This window comes from Podarcis pityusensis (assembly GCF_964106645.2).
Source record: "Podarcis pityusensis genome assembly, chromosome: 2".
Lineage (NCBI taxonomy): Eukaryota > Metazoa > Chordata > Lepidosauria > Squamata > Lacertidae > Podarcis > Podarcis pityusensis.
The window spans coordinates 88,510,878-88,533,029 of record NC_138029.1 but is presented as its reverse complement, the minus strand read 5'-3'; the positions used below and the strand labels follow the sequence as shown (position 1 = coordinate 88,533,029).

Genomic DNA, 22,152 nt, shown 5'->3' with positions numbered 1-22,152 from the left:
AGCCTTGTGCCAGGCATAGTACATATGCAGTCCTAATCCCTCTTAAGGAGAGTAAGTCCTATTGAATTTAGTAGGGCTTTCTCCTGAGTAGACATGGTTAGGATTGTGCTGCTGGACTCCTTGGTGACACAAGACTCCCTGATGTATAGCATTGCACTGCAAGTTGGGAGAAGTTCCCATAAAATACAAAATAGAACACACATAAAAGAGGTTGATTTTGGCCATGTACCTTACTATGGATTTGGAGCGTGAGCACTTTGGGCCTGATTTGGGAAAAGGCCACTAAAATTGTATCAGGTTTTATACTAGGTGCGTGTGTGCAGGGGACGGATTTCTCCTTAAAGCGGCACCAGTTTCAAGCCATGTTCCTTATTTCTGAGAGGTGGCGGGCTGCCCTGTGATCTCAAAGCGCCCCAGAGTCCCATTGCCAAAATCCGTATACTGCAATGCTTATCAGTTGCCCTGTCGCTTGTGAGGAGGGCCAAGCTGTTGAATCCTGAACGGCATCTTCATTTTTCCCCCAAAGGCTGCAAGCTGCACGCCGCTCCGACCCGGCACGGAAGGGACGTCAGGAAGGAGGAGCAACGCAAGCTGCCAGCCCAGCATCGCGCGGGGCCACTTGCGAGAGAAAGGGAGAACAACAGATGCAACAACCCTGCTCCCCGTGTTGTTTTTAAGCCGCCTTCTTCCGCAGATCGTCTTTCCCTCCCTCTCTCCTGCCCTCCCGGCTGTTTTGGTTTTTCTCCTTTGTGACTCCATCCGCGCCTGCCGGTGGCTTCTCGCGCGCGCCTCTCCCGCTGCTCCTCCAGGCCGATTTGCCGTGGATCAGGATGGCCAAGAAGCGCAAGGGGGTCGTGCAGCTGCCGGGGCTGGGCAAGAAGCTCAAGGGAGAAGTTGCAGCCTCCGCCTCCTCCTCCGGTCCTAAAACGCAGCAGCAGCAGCAGCAAGAGGGTGAGTGGGGGGCGGAGGGATGCAGAATAACCTTAACCGACAGCCTGTTCCTTGACAGCCTTTGCAGCTATAGCTTAACCGTGGCTACTCAGAAGTAAGTCCCATTGAAGTCGACGGGGCTTACTCCCAGGAGTTTGGGTTGCAGCTTTAAACCATAGTTGGAAGGGACCATGTGAGTCTAGTTCTAGTGCAACCCCCTGCCAGGCAGGAATCCTTTGCCCAAGGTGGGTTTCGAACCCACGACCATGAGATTAAGAGCACCGAGCTTTCCTGAAGCTACCAACAGTTCACTGGGCTTGCTCTCCTTTGCGCCTCGCCCACTCCTGGGTTATGTAAAAATTAACAGTTTTGCACATGCTCTAGCTGGAATTCCATTGTGAGTGGCCAAAGTTCGGCAGCCTGCTTGTGAATCAAACTTCTCATGTTCCTTATACTACCTTATACAACTATGTCACGTGGTTACCAAAAGAGGTTTCCTCCTAGTTGTCTCGTTTAAACACACACACACACACACACACATACATGAAGAGGTTACCCTTGTTACCTAAACATGAACATTTTCCTTAGGAACAGCAAAAGTTCCTGATGCATGATCAAGGTGGAGGGGGGTGTATTTTGCATGTTGCATTGCATTATTTGGCATAACGTTGCGATTTTAAATTTGCTAAGCCTGCTTGCCGATCAGAAGGTCGGCGGTTCAAATCCCCATGAGCTCCCGTTGCTTGGTCCCAGCTCCTGCCAACCTAGCAGTTCGAAAGCACGTCAAAGTGCAAGTAGATAAATAGGTACCGCTCCGGCAGGAAGGTAAATGGCGTTTCTGTGTGCTGCTCTGGTTTGCCAGAAGCGGCTTAGTCATGCTGGCCACATGACCCGAAAGCTGTACGCCAGCTACCTCGGCCAATAAAGCGAGATGAGCGCCACAACCCCAGAGTCATCCATGACTGGACCTAACCAAGTAGTGCATGAGCATTAGAAAGGTGGGATAGAAACTTTTATATAAAGTAAAATAATTCAGTGAAGTGTTTTGCCACAGTCTTAAGATTCTGCTTCTGCAAATAAGCTTGGTGATATCCAGCACTGCCAATCCATTTGCAGAACGGCTTTTAACCCAAGGAGGTATCTGTTAACATAAGGGAAGGGGAGGCAATTCCTCATTTATACTGTAGCCCCCTGTGACACCCCCGTCTGTTCCAGATGTTTGGAGAACCCCCTACATAGTGTGGGAAGCGGCACAGAGACCTACAGCTGAAAATCACCACTCCCCTTGGTTTAATGGACTCCTCTGCTAGATTAAAAATCATTCTGCAAATGGATAGGCAGCTCTGGATATCTCCCCTCCTGTCTTTTTCATATAATTGCAGAGTTAGAAGGGACCCCAAGGATCATTTAGTCCATCCCCCTGCAACGCAGGAATACGCAGCTGTCCCATGTTGTTGTATAACAAAGTCGAAATAGCAGCAGCAAAATAATAACAACAGGTTTAAACTTTGGGTTCATGGTGCATCATAGTAGTGTTGATTCAAGATCTAATGGGAGGAAGAAATTATAAAGGTTAATGGAAAAGACTATTGGAACCAGTTTGGGTGTTTAATTCGGATTAAGCTTGCATTCCCATCCCCCACCCTAACAGTTTTTGACCGTCGTCACATTTTCTTTCCATACAGATGATTTTGAAGAGGAAAAACCCAGTCAGAAGAAAAGGTTGCCCAAAACAGCTTCTGGAAAAAAGAAGGAAAAGGAACAGGAGAGGGATATCGTTCAGCCACCCTGCAGAAATCCGAATCAGAAAGGACCAAAGCCCAAAATGAAGGAGGAAAAGAATAAAGTGGTAGAAAGTAAAGGGTCCTGTAAAAAAAGGGTAAAATGCAGGTAACTCAATGTTTAGGGTTTTCATTGAGAGCTGATTTAGCTTGCTGGTCATTGACCGTATTAAAGATATTTGATTTTGAGAGCTGATTTATTTATTTATTTCCTGAATCCGAACATCCGCTCATGTCATCCTTAGGGCAATGATACGATTGACTTCTTTTGGGGGCTTCCTCTTAGCCTTGTCCTCTGAATCCATAGAAAACCTGATGCTGATGCATGGGTAAAATGTTTGGTCTTTGTTTGGGTGTGCACGTATTTATTTATATGTAAAATTAAACTACTAGACTTACATCCAAACCACCGCAATGTGAATTAATCCTCTCTCAGTCCTGGTATTTCACCTTAATAGACTTGTGGATGAGATGCTAAAGAGTAGATGCATCTGATCTCTTTCCTACCTTGGAAGTCGAACCAAATCCGTTTCTGAAATCCATTCGAATTCCAAAACGTTCAGAAACCAAAGCGCGGCTTCTGATTGGCTGCAGGAAGCTCCTGCAGCCAATCGGAAGCCGTGGAAGCCCCGTCGGATGTTGGGGTTCCAAAGAACGTTCGCAAACCGGAACAAGCCACTTCTGAGTTTGCTGCGTTTGGGAGCTAAAATGTCAGATTACCAAGGCTTTCAACAACCAAGGTACGACTGTATTGTTCATATTGACGAAGACACACATAGCTTACTGTGGACAGTTTTGTATCTTTGAATCTGCTGTGTAAATTTCAGTGGGAAGGTGAATAGGTGCAGGGATCTTCCTGCAAGGTGAGGTTGGCTCACCTGTGCAGCCTCCTTTGGACTCCAGCTCCTAACAGCCCTAGCCAGTAAAGTTGGTGCCAAGAGATGATGGGAGTTGTGTGGTCCTCCTGATACTGCTCATCAAGAGTTAACCACTTCTGCTGTGAAAGAGGCCTTGTAAAGAGTCAAGGCTTAAACTTCTGTCATGTACTGGGGTGGGGGTGAGGAATTTTGCCTTGTTTTCCCCATTAAATTTGAGCGAATCTACACGAACCTGGAGCATGTGTGTGAGAGAGGAAGAGAAATACAGTTTTCTGGGGCCATCAGATACACATTCTCTAGGAAGTCGGTTTCAGGTGCTCACTTAACTATGCGGGTTGTTTTTCCTTAAACTAGCTAATGTTCAGAAGAAATTCCTGGAGGTACAAGCTGTCTGACAATGGGTTTTCTTCATTGGAAGGGCTTGGACTAATAACCTTTGAAGTCCCCTTCAACTCTGTGGTTGTTTCTTTCCCCACATCCTAGTGGTCTGCAGAACACTCCTCTAAAGAAGGAAACAAACGCAAAAAAAGAATCTCCCGTCACAAAGAGAAAGAGAGATGAAGAAGAAGATGGTGACGATGATGATGAAGATGATGAAAGTGAGGATGAGTGGGAAGATGTGGAAGGTAATACATTTTTTAAAAATTGCTGTGTAAATCTTGGTTCCCTTGGTTATTTTGGTTTATCATTATTTGGACACATTATTGTCATGCCAAAGTCACCCAAGTTTTATCAAAGCTGAATTTTGCTCCCCTGTCAAAGTATCCTCCCAGACTTCCCTACCCTGCATGTTGCTTAAGCTCCAGTGTTGAGAAGTTTCAGAAGCAGCCCTGAGTTAGAATTTAACTGCTCGTCATCTTACTGGACATTATTGGAGACACACTAATTAGACGGGGATGTTTGCTTCCAGAACTTCATCAACCTGAGATAGAGATACTCAAAGAACTTCCTGCCCCGGCGTTGCCCAACAAAACAGTTGAGATAGAAATTGAGACACCCGAGCAGGCGAAGAAAAGAGAGAGAAGGTAAGTTGAGGCCTGTGAGTTTGGTATTAGCAGGCCTTTGTGGCTGATTTGCCCTCTGGAGTTCCTGCACCACTGGAATGAAAAAAGGCTGCCTGGTTGAAGACCTTCTTCTACTGAGGGCCTTGCTTAAGACATTTCCATCTCCGGAACTTGGGTGGGTGGCAGGGCCTTTTCCATTGTGGCACCGGGACTTTAGGGGTGAATTCAGCAAAGTCACTGTGCGAGCCGAATGACTTCGGCGCATGCAACACAGCTTCCACTCCCTTTTCTCCTCTTGCTGCCCCTGACTTCATCCTCAGATCTATTCTGATGGGTTGGGGGAAAGTCCAGAGCAGATTTTGCAGGGTAGGGGGAATTCAGGGGTTGAAGGAGATGTTAGGTTGCGCAAGCAGAAATTGCTCCGACCCTTAAGCTATCTTCATCAGGTGCCTTTTAGATGTGAAGTAAAAATGCTTCTGCTTGCTAAGCTTTTGGTAGCTCTTGGTTGGCATTTCGTTTGTGGTTTGTGTGTGTGTGTTGGGCAGCTAAATCCACTTCTTTTTACAGTGCTTACAAGAAAACAAGAATTAAAAACGTAATAGGCTGTTCTGTTATATTGGTTTGGCAGCCTAAATTGGTTAGAAAGGCAGAATATAAAGACAGGAAATAAATTCACACAACCAGTAGCACACACAAACCCAGTTATGCCTGAGCAGGAAATAGCATAGCATGCAGGAGACATGAAGCTTCTCCTGACAGCCCCTGCCCACTCCATTCCCTGGCCTTCCCTTTGTCAGTGTCCCCAATTGCATGGAGAGTTCTACTCGCACTCAGGCAAATGCAAGTAAAATCCCCCTTTGAACCTTCCCCACTCAACGGAAGGTCAGGAACAGAGAAGGTAGGAGGGCTTCTCTGTTAGGGCTAGCAGGCAGCACCCCGTTTCTCCTCCATGAGGGGAAATTTCCTGTTCAGGTAAAATCCCTCAACAGAGCTATAGTGTATGTAGCCTCATGCACACAGTAGCATATGAATGCGCTGCTTTGTTTTCTGGCTTCAGATTCCTGCTCAGAAGCTGGAAAGTTAGGGCTTGAGAACATCACTGCATGGCACTCACCCTTTGGTTTGTTTTGGTCATCTTGCAGAGAGAAAAGGCAGGTTGAGTTTGAGACGTATCTGCGGAGAATGATGAAGCGCTTCAACAAGGGAGTTCATGAAGACACACACAAGGTAATATGCCTGAATAGTAATGTGTTGGAAGAAGGCAGACACTGCAGGGCTCAAGAGTTCTCCTTCCATTCTGTTACCTTGTTCTGGTACTTGTCAGAAGAGTTTATTGGGAATCCTGGCACGTTAGAATTTCCAAATAGTAATTCAGCGTGTTGTTACAAGGACAAGAGCAATATTGACACCCCAAGTCATTCTAGGAGAGCAGGGATGTAGTTGGTTTAGAATACAGCAAATAGGCTTGTGCATCCCGATAAACCATAGCTCATGGTTTACCATGAACATACAGATGGCTTCTACTTTGCCACTTCCCTGCTTCCCAAGCAGGAGCAACAAATGGCGGCCCCTGGCTTAATGTTACATCTGAACCAGGAATCGTGGATAGTTTTACTCCAAACAACCGACAATGCGAAGTCAAACCAAGACCCCAGTTCGGATATAACATTAAACCGGGATCAGGGTTTGTTACTGTAGAGAAGCAAAGTCAGAGTGATCTCCGCAATCACCGTAAACTATTAACTATGGTTTACTACGACATATGAATACAGCTAATGTTGCTCAAAGAACCAATTTCCCCTCTACATACAATGGTTGAAATCTTGGTACAGCTGTCGTCTGACTGGGCTTAAACTTACCTATTTATGTTTGTTTAAAAATGGTTCTGTGCAGATTTTCCTTCACCCAAAGTAGCATGCAAACAACAGATACATATTTAAAAACCACAACCTAAATGCAAATGAGCGCATTTGAACCATAAGCTGAACAGTTTTTTTAAAAAAACTATACCAGGTGCAGTCACATAAAAAAGAAAAGAAACCACAGGCTGCTGATAAATTTAGCAAGCAGACACCAGATGAGGCAGATGCGGTTTGTAAATCTTATAAAAGGCAGAGACGGAAGAACTTCTTCTGGCCTCAGCCATGAGGTTGTTCCATGTCTGGGGCATTAGTCCAACTGGTGCATCAGGACTCACTACCAGGTTGCAGCCTGATCTAAAGTGGATTGAAACAGCAGCACTACCACCACCAGACAAACAGGCCGAAAAGATGAAGAAATGGGTCCCTGGATGCATGTTTGGATTAAAGGTGTGTTCCGGATCTGAAAAGGACAACTGGTCACAGAAAAGTCCCACAGCCCGTTTTCTGCCCTCGAAAAGTGAAGGTAACCCTAGCAATGCTCAAATGTGGGAGCTTAAAAAACAAACAAAAAACAACAACTTATTTTAAATATGTGAGCCCCACTAGTAACTGAAGTTCTCTAGGCCAGCTGACATTATATTCAAAATACAGTAAAAGAGATGACCAGGATGTTGCCCTCACTGGGCAAGGCTTCCTCACCCAGGCAGCTGATGCTTCTGGAAGCTTCCGTCTCCTGGCAGAAGGTGCCAGAGAACTTTGGGTTAGGATGGAGGGTCTGCGTTCTTTATAAGTCTCTCTCTGCACTTCCACTCTTCAAATGTTCCAAACTGGCAGGCCGCTCCAGAATTTCTTGGCCGCAGCAGATCTCGGAGGAAACAGCCTGTCCCCCCACGTTCAGAGTTGCTCACAGAGAGGCGCTTCCTCACACAGGCTGCTGCCGATAACCTTTCCTGGCTCCCTAGTGGCAGACTTGTGTGTATTGGGTCAGTGCTAGGCCTGTCTTTTGAGGCATGGAAACAAAACCAGGGAGCCTTATGTAGCATGACTATCCATTGCCACTTCTCTCTCCTGGGAGCTGCTTCCTTCTCCCAACAGGTCCACCTACTGTGCCTGCTAGCCAATGGCTTCCATAGAAACAGGATCTGCTCTCAGCCGGACCTCCAGGCGATTGGCCTCTCTATCATCCCCACTCATTTTACTAAAGTGCCTGCGGGCCGCGTAGACCGCCTATTCCTGTCAAATCTTGTGAAGTGGTAAGGGGCTTCTCTCTCTTAATCAAGGTTTGTTTAGTTTTGTTTTGATGGCGTTGTGCTTTTACATGTGATATAGAGTGGGAAGGGTCCCTGAAGGACATCCATCCCAACCCCTTGCGTTCATGTCAGCTGCAGTTACAGCAGTCCTGACAGATGGTTGTCCGCCTCTGTGTAAATCACCCAAGTCACCACCACCCAAGTCTCTTACCATTAGTAATAATAATAATAATTTATACTTCACTCATCTGGCTGGGTTTCCCCAGGCACTCTGGGTGGCTCCCAACAGAATATTAAAAACACAATAAAACATCGAACATTAAAAATTCCCCTAAACAGGGCTGCCTTCAGATGTCTTCTAAAAGTCAGAAAGTAGTTTATTTCCTTGACATCTGATGGGAGGGCGTTCCACAGGACAGGCGCCACTACTGAAAAGGCCCTCTGCCTGGTTCCCTGTAATCTCACTTCTTGCAGGGAGGGAACCACCAGAAGGCCCTCGGCGCTGGACCTCAGTGTCCAGGCTGAACGATGGGGGTGGAGATGCTCCTTCGGGTATACTGGGCCGAGACCATTTAGGGCTTTAAAGGTCAGCACCTACACTTTGCATTGTACTCAGAAACATACTGGGATCCAATGTAGGTCTTTGAGGACCGGTGTTATATGGTCTCGGCAGCCACTCCCAGTCATTAGTCTAGCTGCCGCATTCTGGGTTAATTGTAGTTTCCAGGTCACCTTCAAAGGTAGCCCCACATAGAGCGCATTGCAGTAGTCCAAGCGGGAGATAGCCAGAGCATGCACCACTCTGGCAAGACAGTCTGCGGGCAGGTAGGGTCTCAGCCTGCGTACCAGATAGAGCTGATAAACAGCTGCCCTGGAGACAGAATTGACCTGCGCCTCCATGGACAGCTGTGAATCCAGAATGACTCCCAGGCTGCGCACTTGGTCCTTCAGGAGCACAGTTATCCCATTCAGGACCAGGGAGTCCCTGCGATGTCCATCCATTGGTCCTGATCCTGCCTTCTGCTTCACTTTCCGGGTGTGACAGCCCTTCAGAGACTTGAAGGTTGTTTGTGGGGGTGAGCTATTAAGGCATTATTAGCCAGGCAAGTAGAAAAAATATATTGTTTCCTTCTTCAAGGTTTGTTGCGACATTCACTGTCAATGGGGAGCTCTCTGATAGCGAAGAAAGTTGGCAGTCCACCCTAGAGAGGCGTTTTGCTGTGTATGCTGCGCGAGATGAGGAGGAATTGGTTCATGTAAGTGACAAGGCGTTTTGGGGCATGTCAGACTGCTCTCCTAGTAACTGTGCTGGGGGAAGCGTGAAGCCAATCAGTGGCCCCTTGGAAAAGGGATGCAGCTTTGTAGTAGCTTTCTTGCATGCAGATGCTCCAAAGTTCAGTCTCCAGGTAGGGTTGGGAGAGGAATTTGTGAATGCATATACCCCCCCCCCCCATGAAGTAGAGGGGAGTCCCTCCCCTTAGTGGAATGGATACCTCCATGTTTTGCAAGCTTCCATCTCCCTCAAGATACACTCTTATTTATTCACCCAGGCTTGTGATGGATCTGGTTAGCTGTGCAGATCTGTGGATTTTTACGTTTTAACGCTAACCAATTATGTAAATTTCACGATGCTTTGATATTACAGGATGATTTGCTGCATTTTTTTCCAATGTTGTCATTTATATGGACATTGTTAAATTTTGCTGTTGTAGTTTTGGAAACTGCTTTGTGATTGATACACAAATACTCGAGCAAAAACAAGAAATGTGCAACCTGTTACTTCCTCCGTCATTCATTCGCATACGTGGAGAGCCCTCTGCTTTCCTAGTTAGCTTACCACTCAGGGTACATTGGTAGAGAAGCTACGTCGACCCCCAATGGGCATAGGGGGCTTCGGTAACCCTCACAGTACATGGAGAGGAGGTCAAAGTCTCCAGTATGCCAATCTGCTGTGGGGAAAGGCTGTTCTGGATCACTTTTAGACTAGAAATTTGTTACAAAGTCCTGTGGGTTAAAATTCTCTGGTTAAAAACAAAGTGGGGTGGAGGGTGGGTGGGAGGGAAAACCTCCATTCAAATAACTCCAAATCCAAACTAACGAACAATAATATTTTTCATTTTTTCAAATAGATATTTTTACTCATTCTGCGAGCGTTGCAGCTACTTTGCCGCCTTGTGTTGTCTCTGCAGCCCATTCCTCTGAAAGTGTCGGCGGGAAAGGTTGGTGTGTTTCCAGGAGGGCTCTCAGTGAGACAAACATGCATAGGATGACTCTGTAAAGCAGCAGTTCTCAAATAAATGGGTTAACCCAGGCTTCCTCAACCTCGGCCATCCAGATGATTTGAGACTACAATTCCCATCATCCCTGACCTCTGGTCCTGCTAGCTAGGGATCATGGGAGTTGTAGGCCAAAAACAGCTGGAGGGCCGAGGTTGAGGAAGCCTGGGTCAACCCAAGCATTCCAGAGAGCTGAAATACTTGCACAATATGACTTTTTCCTATGCTAATTAGCGTAACTGTTTAATGGACAAGAGGCGCAAACATCAGAGTGTTCACTTTTAAGATCACTTGTTTATCTCCCTCACAGCATGTTGGAAGTACAGTGGTACCTTGGTTCTCAAACGCCTTGGCACTCAAACAACTTGGAACCCAAACACTGCAAACCCAGAAGTAAGTGTTCCGGTTTGCGAACTTTTTTCCGGAAGCCAAACATGCTCTGTTTTGAGTGCCACATTTCCATTTTGAGTGTTACGCTGAGGTCTGCCTGTTTTTGCTATTTATTTTGCGTTTTTGTTTTTGCGACTCTTTTTGTTTTGTTTTTGTGACTATGTGGAACCCAGTTCAGCTACTGATTGATTGATTCTGTGACTGCAGTACATTGTTTATTGCTTTCATTTTATGAATCAGTGGTCTCGTTTGATAGTAAAATTCATGTTAAATTGCTGTTTTAGGGGTTGTTTTTAAAAGTCTGGAATGGATTAATCCATTTTGCATTACTTTCTATGGGAAAGCGCGCTTTGGTTTTGGAATGCTTTGGTTTTTGGAAAGGACTTCCGGAACGGATTAAGTTTGAGAAGCAAGGTACCACTGTAGTACAAAAACACATTCTGGAAATGCAGGTCTAGTTTATGTGTTTGCTCTGTGTATGCTCCTCAAACAGAATAGAGATCGTGATGTTACGAGCTTGCCCACAAGAGACCCAGTGTGGTGTAGTGGTTAGAGTGTCTGACTAGGATTTGGGAGACTTGGGTTCGAATCCCCACGCAGCCATGAAGCCCAACCAGCCCTCAGCTTAACCTACCTCAGACGGTTGTTCTGTGGATAAAAGGTGGGAGAAGGCCCAGGCATGCTACCTTGAGTTCATTGCAGGAAAGGTAGGAAATGAGCATAGTGAATAAGTAAGAGGCCTGTTGAACAGAGGAGGTGCCTCTGTACACACATATATTTGCTCAGAACTGTCTCCAGTAAGGCACATGGCAAAATCTACAGCTTAGTATCTCCATAGTAGACTATGTAGGGCTGTGGGCTCATCTCTTCCATAGGGCAAATTCTACAGGTCTGCTAATTCAGAGCAAAGCAGCTCTTTTACCAACTAACATACTGAGACCAAAACTATTGGATCACTGCAGAGTGTTTGCCTCACCTGCCTTGTCTTTTGATGGCCCATCGTCCTCTTCTTTCATTTCCCCCCCTAGGGAAAGACCAGCTCCTCCAAGAAGCGCTCTCTCAGTGCAGTTTCCGAGGAATCAGGTGGCTCTGCCAAAAAGCCTAAATGTGCCTCGAAAAAATGTGCAGGGCCTGGTAAGGTCAAGCTAGAGGCAGGCCAAGAGAAGGTCCTGTCAGGGAGCCAGGAAGCTGACAGGAAACCATCCCCAACAGGAGCCAAAAGGACAGTAAATAAACCTACTGCACGCAGGAGTGCTGAGGAAGAAAAGGAACCTGGTGTGAGCAACCTGAGGGAAAAGGGAGGGATGGGGAGGACCAAAAACGACCGCCTACGAAAAGTGGCCTCAAAAGTGTCATATAAAGAGGAGAGTGGAAGCGACGACGGCAGGGATTCTGAATTCCATGCTTCAGAGGAAGACGAGGATGAAAGTAGCATCTCTGATGAGGACTTCGAAACTCCCAAGAGGAAACAGAGGTCATCACTAGGGACCCCGAAAGCAAAAGCAGCTCTTAACAACAGGCGGAAGTCTGGGCCTGCAGTTCTGAATGTACCCAAGAACTCTCAGACGGTTGAGAGTTCGCTGGGGAAAGCGGCTACCCCAGGCTCTTCAAACCCCTCAAAGAAAAGGAACAAAATAATTTCTAGCGATGAGGATGAAGGAGGTGATGTGGGACCAGGTAAACAGAGAGGCACTGACCAGTGGCTGGAGGTTTTTCTAGAACGGGAGGACAAGTGGGTCAGCGTGGACTGCGTCCACGGCACCGTTGGGCAGCCTCTGCTGTGCTTCAGACACGCCACCAAGCCCGTGTGCTACATCATCGGCATTGATAACGACGGGTGCGTCAAGGACGTGACACAAAGATACGACCCGGCGTGGATGACGTCTACGAGGAAGTGTCGCGTGGATGCCGAGTGGTGGGAGGACACTTTGGAACCGTACAGAAGCCCTTTTGTGGAGCGAGAGAAGAAGGAAGAAAGGGAGGTAACAGAAGGGAGTTGGCGGGTTTCCTCCTCCATGAACAAAACTATGTCCTGGTTGACTAAGAGGTCCTCCACCCTCTCTTGCTACTTCTGATACCTGGTCTGTGTAAACATGGTGGGTGTAGAAATACATGGGAAGATGAGTCTATGAGTCAAGTGCCTTTGGGTTTCATTAAATGGCACAAGCTTGGCCTTCGGGAGGAGGGAGAAGGAAATGGAGGATACAGGTGTGGCAGGGTTATCAAGCTAGTACCAACGTAATTCAGCAATGTGAGGGTGCGAACAGGATTTTAGGCCTAGGCTGGTCATAGCAATCTAGAGCCATGGCAGGGTATGTGATGATTTCATCTGTCTTAATGAGCAGACAGTCGTTTAGGGTGAGATTCCTCTAACACTGCCCCTTCCGCTTGTGCTTGCAGCAGGGCTTCTGGAATTCTCTGCTTGCTTGAAGAGCGCCTGAGAGCTGGCTCTCACAAACAAAGGATATCAGAAGACCACTGCTGGGTCAGACCAAAAGCCTCTTCGAGTCCAGCGTTATTTATAATTCCGTCAATTTCTTTCCATTTATGAACTGCTTCCTATAAGACATCACAAAGCAATTTAACAACGAAAGCACTTTAAATCATTTTGTGTATACAGTCATTCCTCATGTTGCGTCCGCTTCAGGTTACGTGTTTTCGTGTTGCATCCCGCGGCGACTTGGAAGTACCGGAACTGGTTACTTCTGGGTTTTGCTGCTCGCGCATGCACAGAAGCACTAAATCACGCCGCACGTGTGCGCAGACACAGCACTTCAGCTTGCGTCAGTTCTGCGTTATGGATGGGCCTCTGGAATGGATCCCATCCGTAACACGAGGTTCCACTGTAACAAGGTTTCCCAAACTTGGGTCTCCAGCAGTTTTGGGGTTTTTTTGGACTACAATTCCCATCGTCCCTGATCACTGGTCCTGCTAGCTAGGGGTGATGGGAGATATAGTCTTAAAAAAGCACCTGGAGACCCAAGTTTGGGTAACCCTGGTGTATAAGAACAGTTTCACATCCAATAGGGATAACAGCTTTCTGTTCATCCAGTGATGAACCAGATGATGCCTTTGGAAAGCCTATAGGTGCCACAGCCCTTTCTGGCTCATGTTCCCCAGTAACTGATACTGCCTCTGATACGGGAGGTGTACACAGCTGTCATGCCTAGTAGTCATTGAGTCAGCTTGTCCTCCATGAATTTGTTTTTTAAAACCTGTACAAGTTGGTGGCCGCTGTGACAACTATCTCATGGATCTTCTGCTTATCCCTAGTGGGTCTGTTGCATATTCATTCATCAGTCGATGACTCCCAGCTGAGTGTATGAACGGACTCTATTAATAAAAGTATTCCATCTGGAGGACGTGGTTTGGTTGATACAGAAGTTTCGTCAGTGTTGTTAGAGCAGGGATGAGTCCCTTATGACCCCTGGATCAAGTAATCCTATGAAAGCTGGCCCTGATACTGTCTTTATGTTTGTCCTCCAAATAATTGAAGAATCTGCTTGTGCAGCGTAAACTCTGAAGTCAACCACTTATGTCATGTCTCCCAGTTTCTAGTTAAACTTCAAGACCAGCCCCTGCCGACAGCCATTGGCGAATACAAGAACCACCCGCTTTATGCCTTGAAGAGGCATCTCCTTAAATATGAAGCCATCTACCCGGAGACAGCTGCTATACTAGGGTATTGCCGTGGGGAGGCTGTGTATTCCAGGTGAGAGTCATCTGCCAGGTGTGTATGGCGTGAAATGTGACTTCATGTGGCTACATTGCTCTGTGGTCAGATATCAGATTTCACATTGCCAGTACTTTTGTTCACCTTTCTTTTTAAAAAACAAAACAAACCAGGGTCCACAGACAGACAAGGGGTTAGGATTAGACCTAGCAGAAGTTGACTGGCTTGACAGCTGCTGGCCAAGATTTGTTTCTGAGTTCTGAATTCAGGTTCCTGAGCGTCCCTGGTTTACAGTATTTTCTTTCTTTTTTAAGGAAAAAGCACATTTTCTCACCCTTGTGACTTGATGGAGTTGCACGTGTATAGGCAATTCCTGATGAACTCCAGGGGTGGGGGAATCTGTTGGTTGGAAGTTGGGGCTTTTTGTAACCCACATAGCTTGTTTTCCCTCCCATGACTCACAGAAATCAAATCATGCAAAACTGTTTGATCTGTGCAAATGTACTCGGTTTTAGTGGTTGCAGAATATGGGTTGTATTGGCAGAGAAATGCCCAATATACTTAAAAAGAAAAATGTATGTGTGTGCTCACATTGAGAATATTTGAGGGTACAGTTCATTTGGACTTTTTCAGAGACTGTATCCATACGCTGCACTCCAAAGACACCTGGCTGAAGCAAGCTCGAGTGGTCAGGATTGGCGAGGTGCCTTATAAGGTAAGATGACAGCAGATCCACTCTGAAGCTGCAGTTGGGCACCTATAGCTCAGTAGCAGAATGAGAGATGCATGCACAGGCCCTTATGAGCTGAAGAATAGAACAGGCCTGCTGGATCAAACCAAAGGATGGAGAACCTGCCGCCCTCCAAAGATGGTTGGACTACAATTCCAGTTAGCCCCAATTAGTATGGCCTGTGGCCAGGGATGATGGAAGTTGTAGTCTAAACCTAAGATTCCCCATCCCTGGCCTATTAACCAGTCACAGTGGCCAGGCCATGGGAAGCCCACATGCAAGACTTGGGAACCAATGGCTCTCTCTTACTTTGGTTCCCCAGGAACTTGTTTTCAGAGCCATGCTGTCTCCAATCCTGGAGTTACCGTATAACCATCGTAATTATTAGCCCCATCTCATTTGTATCCAATTGAAGCTAAGGACAGGGGATTTTTTTTTTACTCAGAGTAGACCCATTGAAATGAATGGACCTGCATTGGTTATGGTCATTAATTTTAATGGGTCTAACACTGAGTAAAAGCTAGTTGCAAACAACCCAAAGTAACCAGGTTGGGAAAGACTTGTATTTGGGAGACCCTGGAGAGATGAATTCTGGATTGCCATTGCTATGAATCAAAATAGAGTGCAGCCGTTCTGCAGCCTTGCAGTTTGGTGGTGGCCTGGGATGTTGCTGCAAGGAAACAGTGAGAGAGCATTCGCGAGCAGCTTGTGTATCTTCTTTTCATGCTTCTGTGTGACATCAGAAGTGACAGCGGGTGCTTCTCCCTTCTAGTGAGAGAGTGAGCTTCAGGGGCATACACAAACCTCAGTTTGAGGGGGGATGATTAGGTTGACACTGTGAACTTCACAGGCAAGAAGTGGGAACAGATGAGAATATTGGTCTCGTGTTTGTGTTTGCACAGATGGTTATAGGCTACTCCAACCAAGCAAGAAAAGCACGAATGGCAGAACCGGCAAACAGAGACAAAAAGGACTTGCCGCTGTTTGGCCTCTGGCAGACGGAGGAATACCAGCCTCCTGTTGCCGTGGATGGAAGGGTAAGCTGGAGGAGAGATCACACGATCACCCTGGGAGTGGCTCGGGTGGTGATTGCACAAGATGAGGCCTTTTCAGAGGTGGCCCAAGACCCTGGAGCTTCCTCCCTGGGAGAATTTGATTCCCCCCTCATTGCTGATCTTATTTAGTCATCCAGATCTTTGGGAATTAAGTTCCTGGGGACCTAACCATTGTAGATATTAGACTGCAGTTTTTGAAGTTTTTGTGTTTTTAGATTTTTAATGGTGCTGTGAAATACTTTGTGATGATGGCTTTCTCTGTATTGCGTACTATTCTAGGCTTCTAGTTTGGGGCCGGGGGAAAGTTGTACAAAATGAAATGAATTTCACATTAATGAAAATGAAGAATAAAGGTAAATTGAGTGGGTACTTTGGTAAAGCTAAATCTTTCTCTTCTGGGTTGTATAATTTAACTGAAAGTTTTGCGTTACAGCTCACGTTCTTGTAAAACACACTCACCCTTGTGATGTATCTACTGTTTCGCATTTTAATTGGTACTAGTCCTGTGCTTGGCACTTTAGCAAGAACTAATTTCTGCATAAAAGTATTAACATAATTGTGTTTTTCTTCCTCTCTCCCCACTTCCTTTTCTTTGTCCCTGTTTTGTTTTCAGGTTCCCCGGAATGAATTTGGGAATGTGTATCTCTTCCAACCCGGCATGTTGCCCATAGGCTGTGTGCAGCTAAAGCTTCCCAACCTCCATAGAGTGGCGCGTAAATTGGATATTGACTGTGTCCCAGCTGTTACTGGATTTGATTTTCATGGTGGCTACTCACACGCAGTGTACGTCCCACTACTATTCACTTTAATCAGGCTTGGGGTGGCCTTCATCACTTGTTCTTGACATCTGGTTTGCCAGCGGAGAATATGCCCTGGATCTCTTCATCCTACATGGCTTACCTGCAGTAATCGTAGCATTGGCTCAAATGTAGCTGTCACCTTGCTATGTCCTTAGCACAAGGGGAGCTGAGCACCTGTTTCTCTTTGTGCTGCCTTCCTTTGTGTTTGCGTCTTTTGTCTTTGAACCCATGCCATGCAGACAATAGGAAATGGCTTAAGTTAAATCAGTGGTCCCTAAACTTTTTTGGATCACTGTCCCCTTGGCTCCATAAATTCACCTCCCCTGCCCTATGAAAAACTTTATTCAGAATAGCAGTTTCCACAACCCGCTAAGGAAGGCAATAGCACATTTATTCAAAATCCAGTTTAATCTGTTTTGTTCAACAAAATTGACAAACTTGATCCAGTGATGACCAGCTTTTCAAAGTTTGGTAGGACATCTCCAGTGCTTCCCTGCTTGGGAGCCACTGAGCTAAATGATTAAATACTTTTCCATAGAGGAAACTAGTGAAGTTTATTTATTTGAAGTTCCATAGCTCGGTGTTGGTCCTGCAAACCCAGCAGTTCCAAAGCATGTCAAAGTGCAAGTAGATAAATAGGTACCACTCCGGTGGGAGGGTAAACTGTGTTTCCGTGCGCTGCTCTGGTTCACCAGAAGCGGCTTAGTCATGCTGGCCACATGACCTGGAAAAACTCTCTGTGGACAAATGCTGGCTCCCTCGGCCAGTAAAGCGAGATGAGAGCCACAACCCCAGAGTCGTTCAAGACTGGACTTAACTGTTATGGGTCCTTTACCTTTACCTCGGTGGTGGAGTTTTTGATTTGCATGCAGGAGTTCCCTGGATCAGTTTCTGGCATGTCCCGGTAGAGCTGGGAGAAAAACCCTTGTATGAGACCCTGGAGAGCTGCTACCAGTTACTGAGCTAATGGTCTGACTCAGCACAGGGCACCTTCCTCTGTTCCTATTTATTATCATTCTTGCGTCTCACCTTTCAGCCCCTCACGGGATCCCAGGTATTTTCTAACCATTTTCCCCTGTCACTTTGAAAGTGCTGATATAATGGAGCTCATCAACACTCAAGACAGCATCCAATTGGCTATTTGTCTTCCTAGGATCATTTTAAACTTCCCCAGCTCACTGCACAAATGACAAGTTCTCGTCATCTTTTTCTTCGCCAGCACCGAAGGTTATGTGATCTGCGAAGAGTACAAAGAAGTGCTTGTTGCAGCGTGGGAGAACGAAGAAGCTGAGAGAGAGAAGAAGGAAAAGGAGGTGAGAATCACTCTGAGAGTTGGAGCAGCAGGAACTGACACTGCCAGAAATTGGTAGCGTTACAGATCTAATTAAATAGCTGCTGATAGTTTCCACAGTGTCTTATAGCACCTCCTATCTCGATAGGTGATAGCCGGAAACGACAAATGTTTAAGGATCTATTGCACAAATGGAGTTCCTATTGAACTTCTCCATTAGTGTCATTGTTAGGGAGCACTCGGCATATGCAATCATTCCTTCAATTTCTGATAATCAGGTGTGGCTGCCAGGGCTTATGTTGCCAAGACTAATTCTTCCATGCACAAGAGGTGGGTTATCAGTGGGCTTGCAGGAATCCCAAAATTTGCAGCATTTCTTTAAAAAAAACCCTAAAGGGTAGGAACCCCCAAAACAACTAAAGGAGGACTGAGCATGGCTAGTGACTATGAAATGCTCACTTGCATTTTAGCATCTGCTTAATCTGATACTTAGCCTTAGTTTACATTTGATGTTCTCATTTTCATATGATTGCATTGGTGTCGATGCTTATTTTTCTCTCTCTTGCTGATCAGCTGCATTATTTTGAGTTGCTTGTATTTTAATCGTCGTTTTTTTACATTGCATTGTACGTTGCCTAGAGGCGACTGATAAATATAACCAGCGAATATCACAGATTGTATAAATGCCTTTGATATCCTCTTTCTTCCCTGTGAGCAGATGGAGTTCTGTCAATTACATGCCATTCTTTTGTAGAATGTAAGGCCAGCTATAATTGGATTGGTGTGTGTGTCCATCCTTTGATTTCTGATTGAGTGAATTTTAAAAAACAGAAGCGGGAGAAGAGAGTCCTGGGGAACTGGAAATTGCTGACAAAAGGGCTTCTGATCAAAGAGAGACTGAAGAGACGCTACTCTATTAAGGTAATAAAAGGCCTTTAGTCTGTATTTTTACTGCTATAAGGGTGTTCCTGCTGACATTATTCAGCCTAACAGTAACTTTGGGGAGTTTACATTCAAGGTATACATACATAGACTGAGGTCTGTATGCAGTCCTGTAGGTAAAAAAAGGTAAAGGACCCCTGGACGGTTAAGTCCAATCAAAGGCGAATATGGGGTGCGGCACTCATCTCGCTTTTCCGGCCGAGGGAACTGGCGTTTGTCCACAGACAGCTTTCTGGGTCTTATGACCAGCATGACTAAACCACTTCTGGTGCGATGGGACACCGCGATGGAAGCCAGAGCACACGGAAATGCCATTTACCTTCCCGCCGGAGTGGTACCTGTTTATCTACTTGCACTGGCGTGCTTTCGAACTGCTAGGTTGGCAGGAGCTGGGACAGAGCAATGGGAGCTCGCCCCGTCACAGGGATTCAAACCACTGACCTTCAGATCAGCAGATCCAAGAGGCTCAGTGGTTTAGACCACAGCGCCACCCACAGTCCTGCACATATTTATTTAGGAGCAAGTCCTACACAAGTGTGGCTTATTTCTGAGAAGTGAGTAGGATTGCCGTTTGCTTCAGGCCATTTGGATGACGGGGCTCAGCAGTGGCTTAGATCAAGATGCTGAAGGCCACTTGACCAAAATCACCACAAACTGTGTAAAGTTTTAAGAAGGAAGCAGGTGACAGTAAGTTAATTCTACAACAGCTGACGGGAAGGGAAATCAATCTTCCTTAACTTCAGAAATAGGGAGATCTGAACTGAGCTCCCCCCGCCCCTTTCTTCACACATGCACCCACCTTCTGGGATGTTACAGGTAAGAATAAATTGCCGTAAAGAGTTGTGGGAATTGTGAAACCAACGCAATTAAGGCTTTGGGGTTTTTAAATCAGCCATGCTTAGCTGGCAACCAATACACAGATTTTACTGTTTTAATAACTTCAGAATGTATAGTGGGTTAGGGGGTGTGTTTAATTGCTCTAACGATGCTGAAATGCACAGTGGCTCCTTTGGTTTAGTTGTTGTGGGAAAGGGCATAGCCTTCCACAGAAGAAAGCAGGTTGATATGGGACAAGTGATAACGAGAGCACATTCTTCTCACCTTCAGGGTTTTTTGCCTGAAGTCATGCCAGCGGCAAAATCCTGAAAAGTATTGCCTTGTACTTCAGTGATTCCACTTTCTTGTCAATGCAATTGTCCAAGATCATCATCTAAACATTGGAATTTGGTCTAGATGTTTTTGCACAGCCAGCTGAAACTCCTTTGCAAATGAGGTTCTCTTCACAGCAGCAGTTAACATCCCACCATTTGTTGGCTTTTACTTGTTTGTGAACCATCTTGGTGTTCCTTCTCAAAATGAACGGCAGTACATACATTCTTTTACTAGTAACAATTGCTTCTCTTCCAGAATGAGGCAGCAGGAGCAATGGTGACTCCAGGAGGCGGGTTCTCCTCTGATGAGGATGAAGGAGGCGGAGAACCAAGCTCAGAGACACCAGCTGGGGATGTGGACGTTTCTTGGCCCCAAAATCGGCAACTGGAACAAGAGAGGGAGGGAGGCAAAAGGACCAGAAAGAGCAAGAGGGAAAAGAAAGGAGAAGCAAAATACTTGTTCCCATTTGAGAAGCTGTAACTGGAAGCAGCCACTGTGGCAAAGAAAAGAAGAGTCTTCATAAAGAGACCAACTTGTAAATAGCTTCAGATTTAGGAAATAATATATTTTTTTATTTGCTGCAAGATGGAGATTTGAGTTTTGACTCAATATGTTAAGAGAGCAATTGTTTGATTGTGTGTGAAAATACTTCTGGTGAGAATAAATCAGGGAGTTCATAGGAACCTTTATAAGTCTTGGCCATAGAATACACATTTTACTCCATTTGCGGTTGCAAATGTGGATTGTGCCAAGTTGGCTAAAAGAGCTTAGAATTAGATATGTTTTTATTACCCTCTCTTCAGAGGAGCAAGCCTTGCTCCTTTGTATTTGTGGAGTTACGGGGAACAGGCTGGTTTAGACCAGTTGTGGGGGATTCTGTGACCCTCCAGAAGTAGCTGGGACTACAAATCCCATCATCCTTGGCCCCTGGCCTTGCTGGCTGGAGTTGTAGTCCAACACGTTCCCCACCTCTATCTTAGGTGCTATCAATCAGATGCTTTGCGAATGCTGTTTCCCCTTGAACATTTTTGCAATTCCTTGGTTTCCCCGCGGTTAGCAGTGTCTCTCTCACTGTCCTCATCCCTTCTGTTTGTCTGAAAGACGATTTACATGGTAGCTATAAAGGTCCCAAGTATGTCATCAATGGCTTGAAGGTGGTGATGTCCTTTGCTTGTAAAGAGTTTAAAAAATTTTGGCTTCAGGAAAAGGTGCAGGCCATCCACATTTTGGGCACAGTCCCCCGTGAAATTTTCCAGGACAAACAACAGAAGCAAGTGGAGAGTGTCAGAAAAAAACATTGCTTGTGCTCTTGCACATTTCCCCACTAGAGAGCTTGTGCAACAGACACAAATGGGAACCTTTTTGCTAGTTAAAAAAGTACTATAGGAGCTTTGGGTAGGGGAACTTCTCAATAATCATTTAGTTTTTGTCTCTCTTCCTTCTGCATCCTCATAAATAAGCCTCATTATAAGCCATGTCTGTTTTGAGCACTGAACTAAAGTTACGATGGCTCCAGTCTGAAATGGTCTGAGTGAGCACATTCTAAACAGAACTGACATATAAGAATGTATGCTTGCATTCTGCTGTTACTTAATGGATCACTGTACAATGACTTGTTTGCCTCTTCTATAGAGTGCTTTCACTTATACACACTTTTTGCTACAAAAGAAATGTTAATGATACCACTTGACACAGCTTTAAAAATTACACATTTTTACTGGACTGAAAATTTTTGCATTTTTGTTTTAACTCTCTTGGACTAGTATTTAGCACTTTAAAAATATTCAGGAAAAAATATTTTTGTACTGAATCCTTAGTTTAAAATAAAAGCTTTAATATTATTTTATGCAAGAGTCTTCTTTCTTTCCAGAGATGGCCATTGGTGGGTGCCGCATGCTACAAACACCTGCTTCATATTTCTCTGCAGCGCACTGTAGGCTGGATTTCTGTACCCCAGAAGCTGCTAAGTGATGGCTCTCTAGATGTTATTGGGAATAAAACACCCAACATCCTTGGGAGTTGACTATGCTGGCAGGGCCTGATGGAACCTTAAGTCCAGCAACAGCTGGAGGAAACCATATTGACTACTTGAACCATATTGACAACATGATCTAAATATAGAATTCAAGGCAGAAGGG

At 45.6% G+C, this 22,152-nt stretch overlaps 1 protein-coding gene across 1 annotated transcript; it reads left to right on the top strand.

Moving 5' to 3' along the window:
* The first annotated feature begins 545 nt into the window (after positions 1-545).
* XPC (XPC complex subunit, DNA damage recognition and repair factor) lies at positions 546-21,759 on the top strand. Its single transcript, XM_080996903.1, has 16 exons — positions 546-951; positions 2,616-2,820; positions 4,073-4,215; positions 4,500-4,614; positions 5,736-5,820; positions 7,551-7,708; positions 8,844-8,961; positions 9,835-9,924; positions 11,400-12,353; positions 13,923-14,083; positions 14,678-14,759; positions 15,677-15,811; positions 16,443-16,612; positions 17,849-17,942; positions 18,752-18,841; positions 20,270-21,759. The coding sequence occupies exons 1-16, from the start codon at positions 831-833 to the stop codon at positions 20,492-20,494; spliced, it is 2,946 nt and encodes a 981-aa protein (XP_080853029.1). The 5' UTR covers positions 546-830; the 3' UTR covers positions 20,495-21,759.
* The last annotated feature ends 393 nt before the right edge of the window (positions 21,760-22,152 follow it).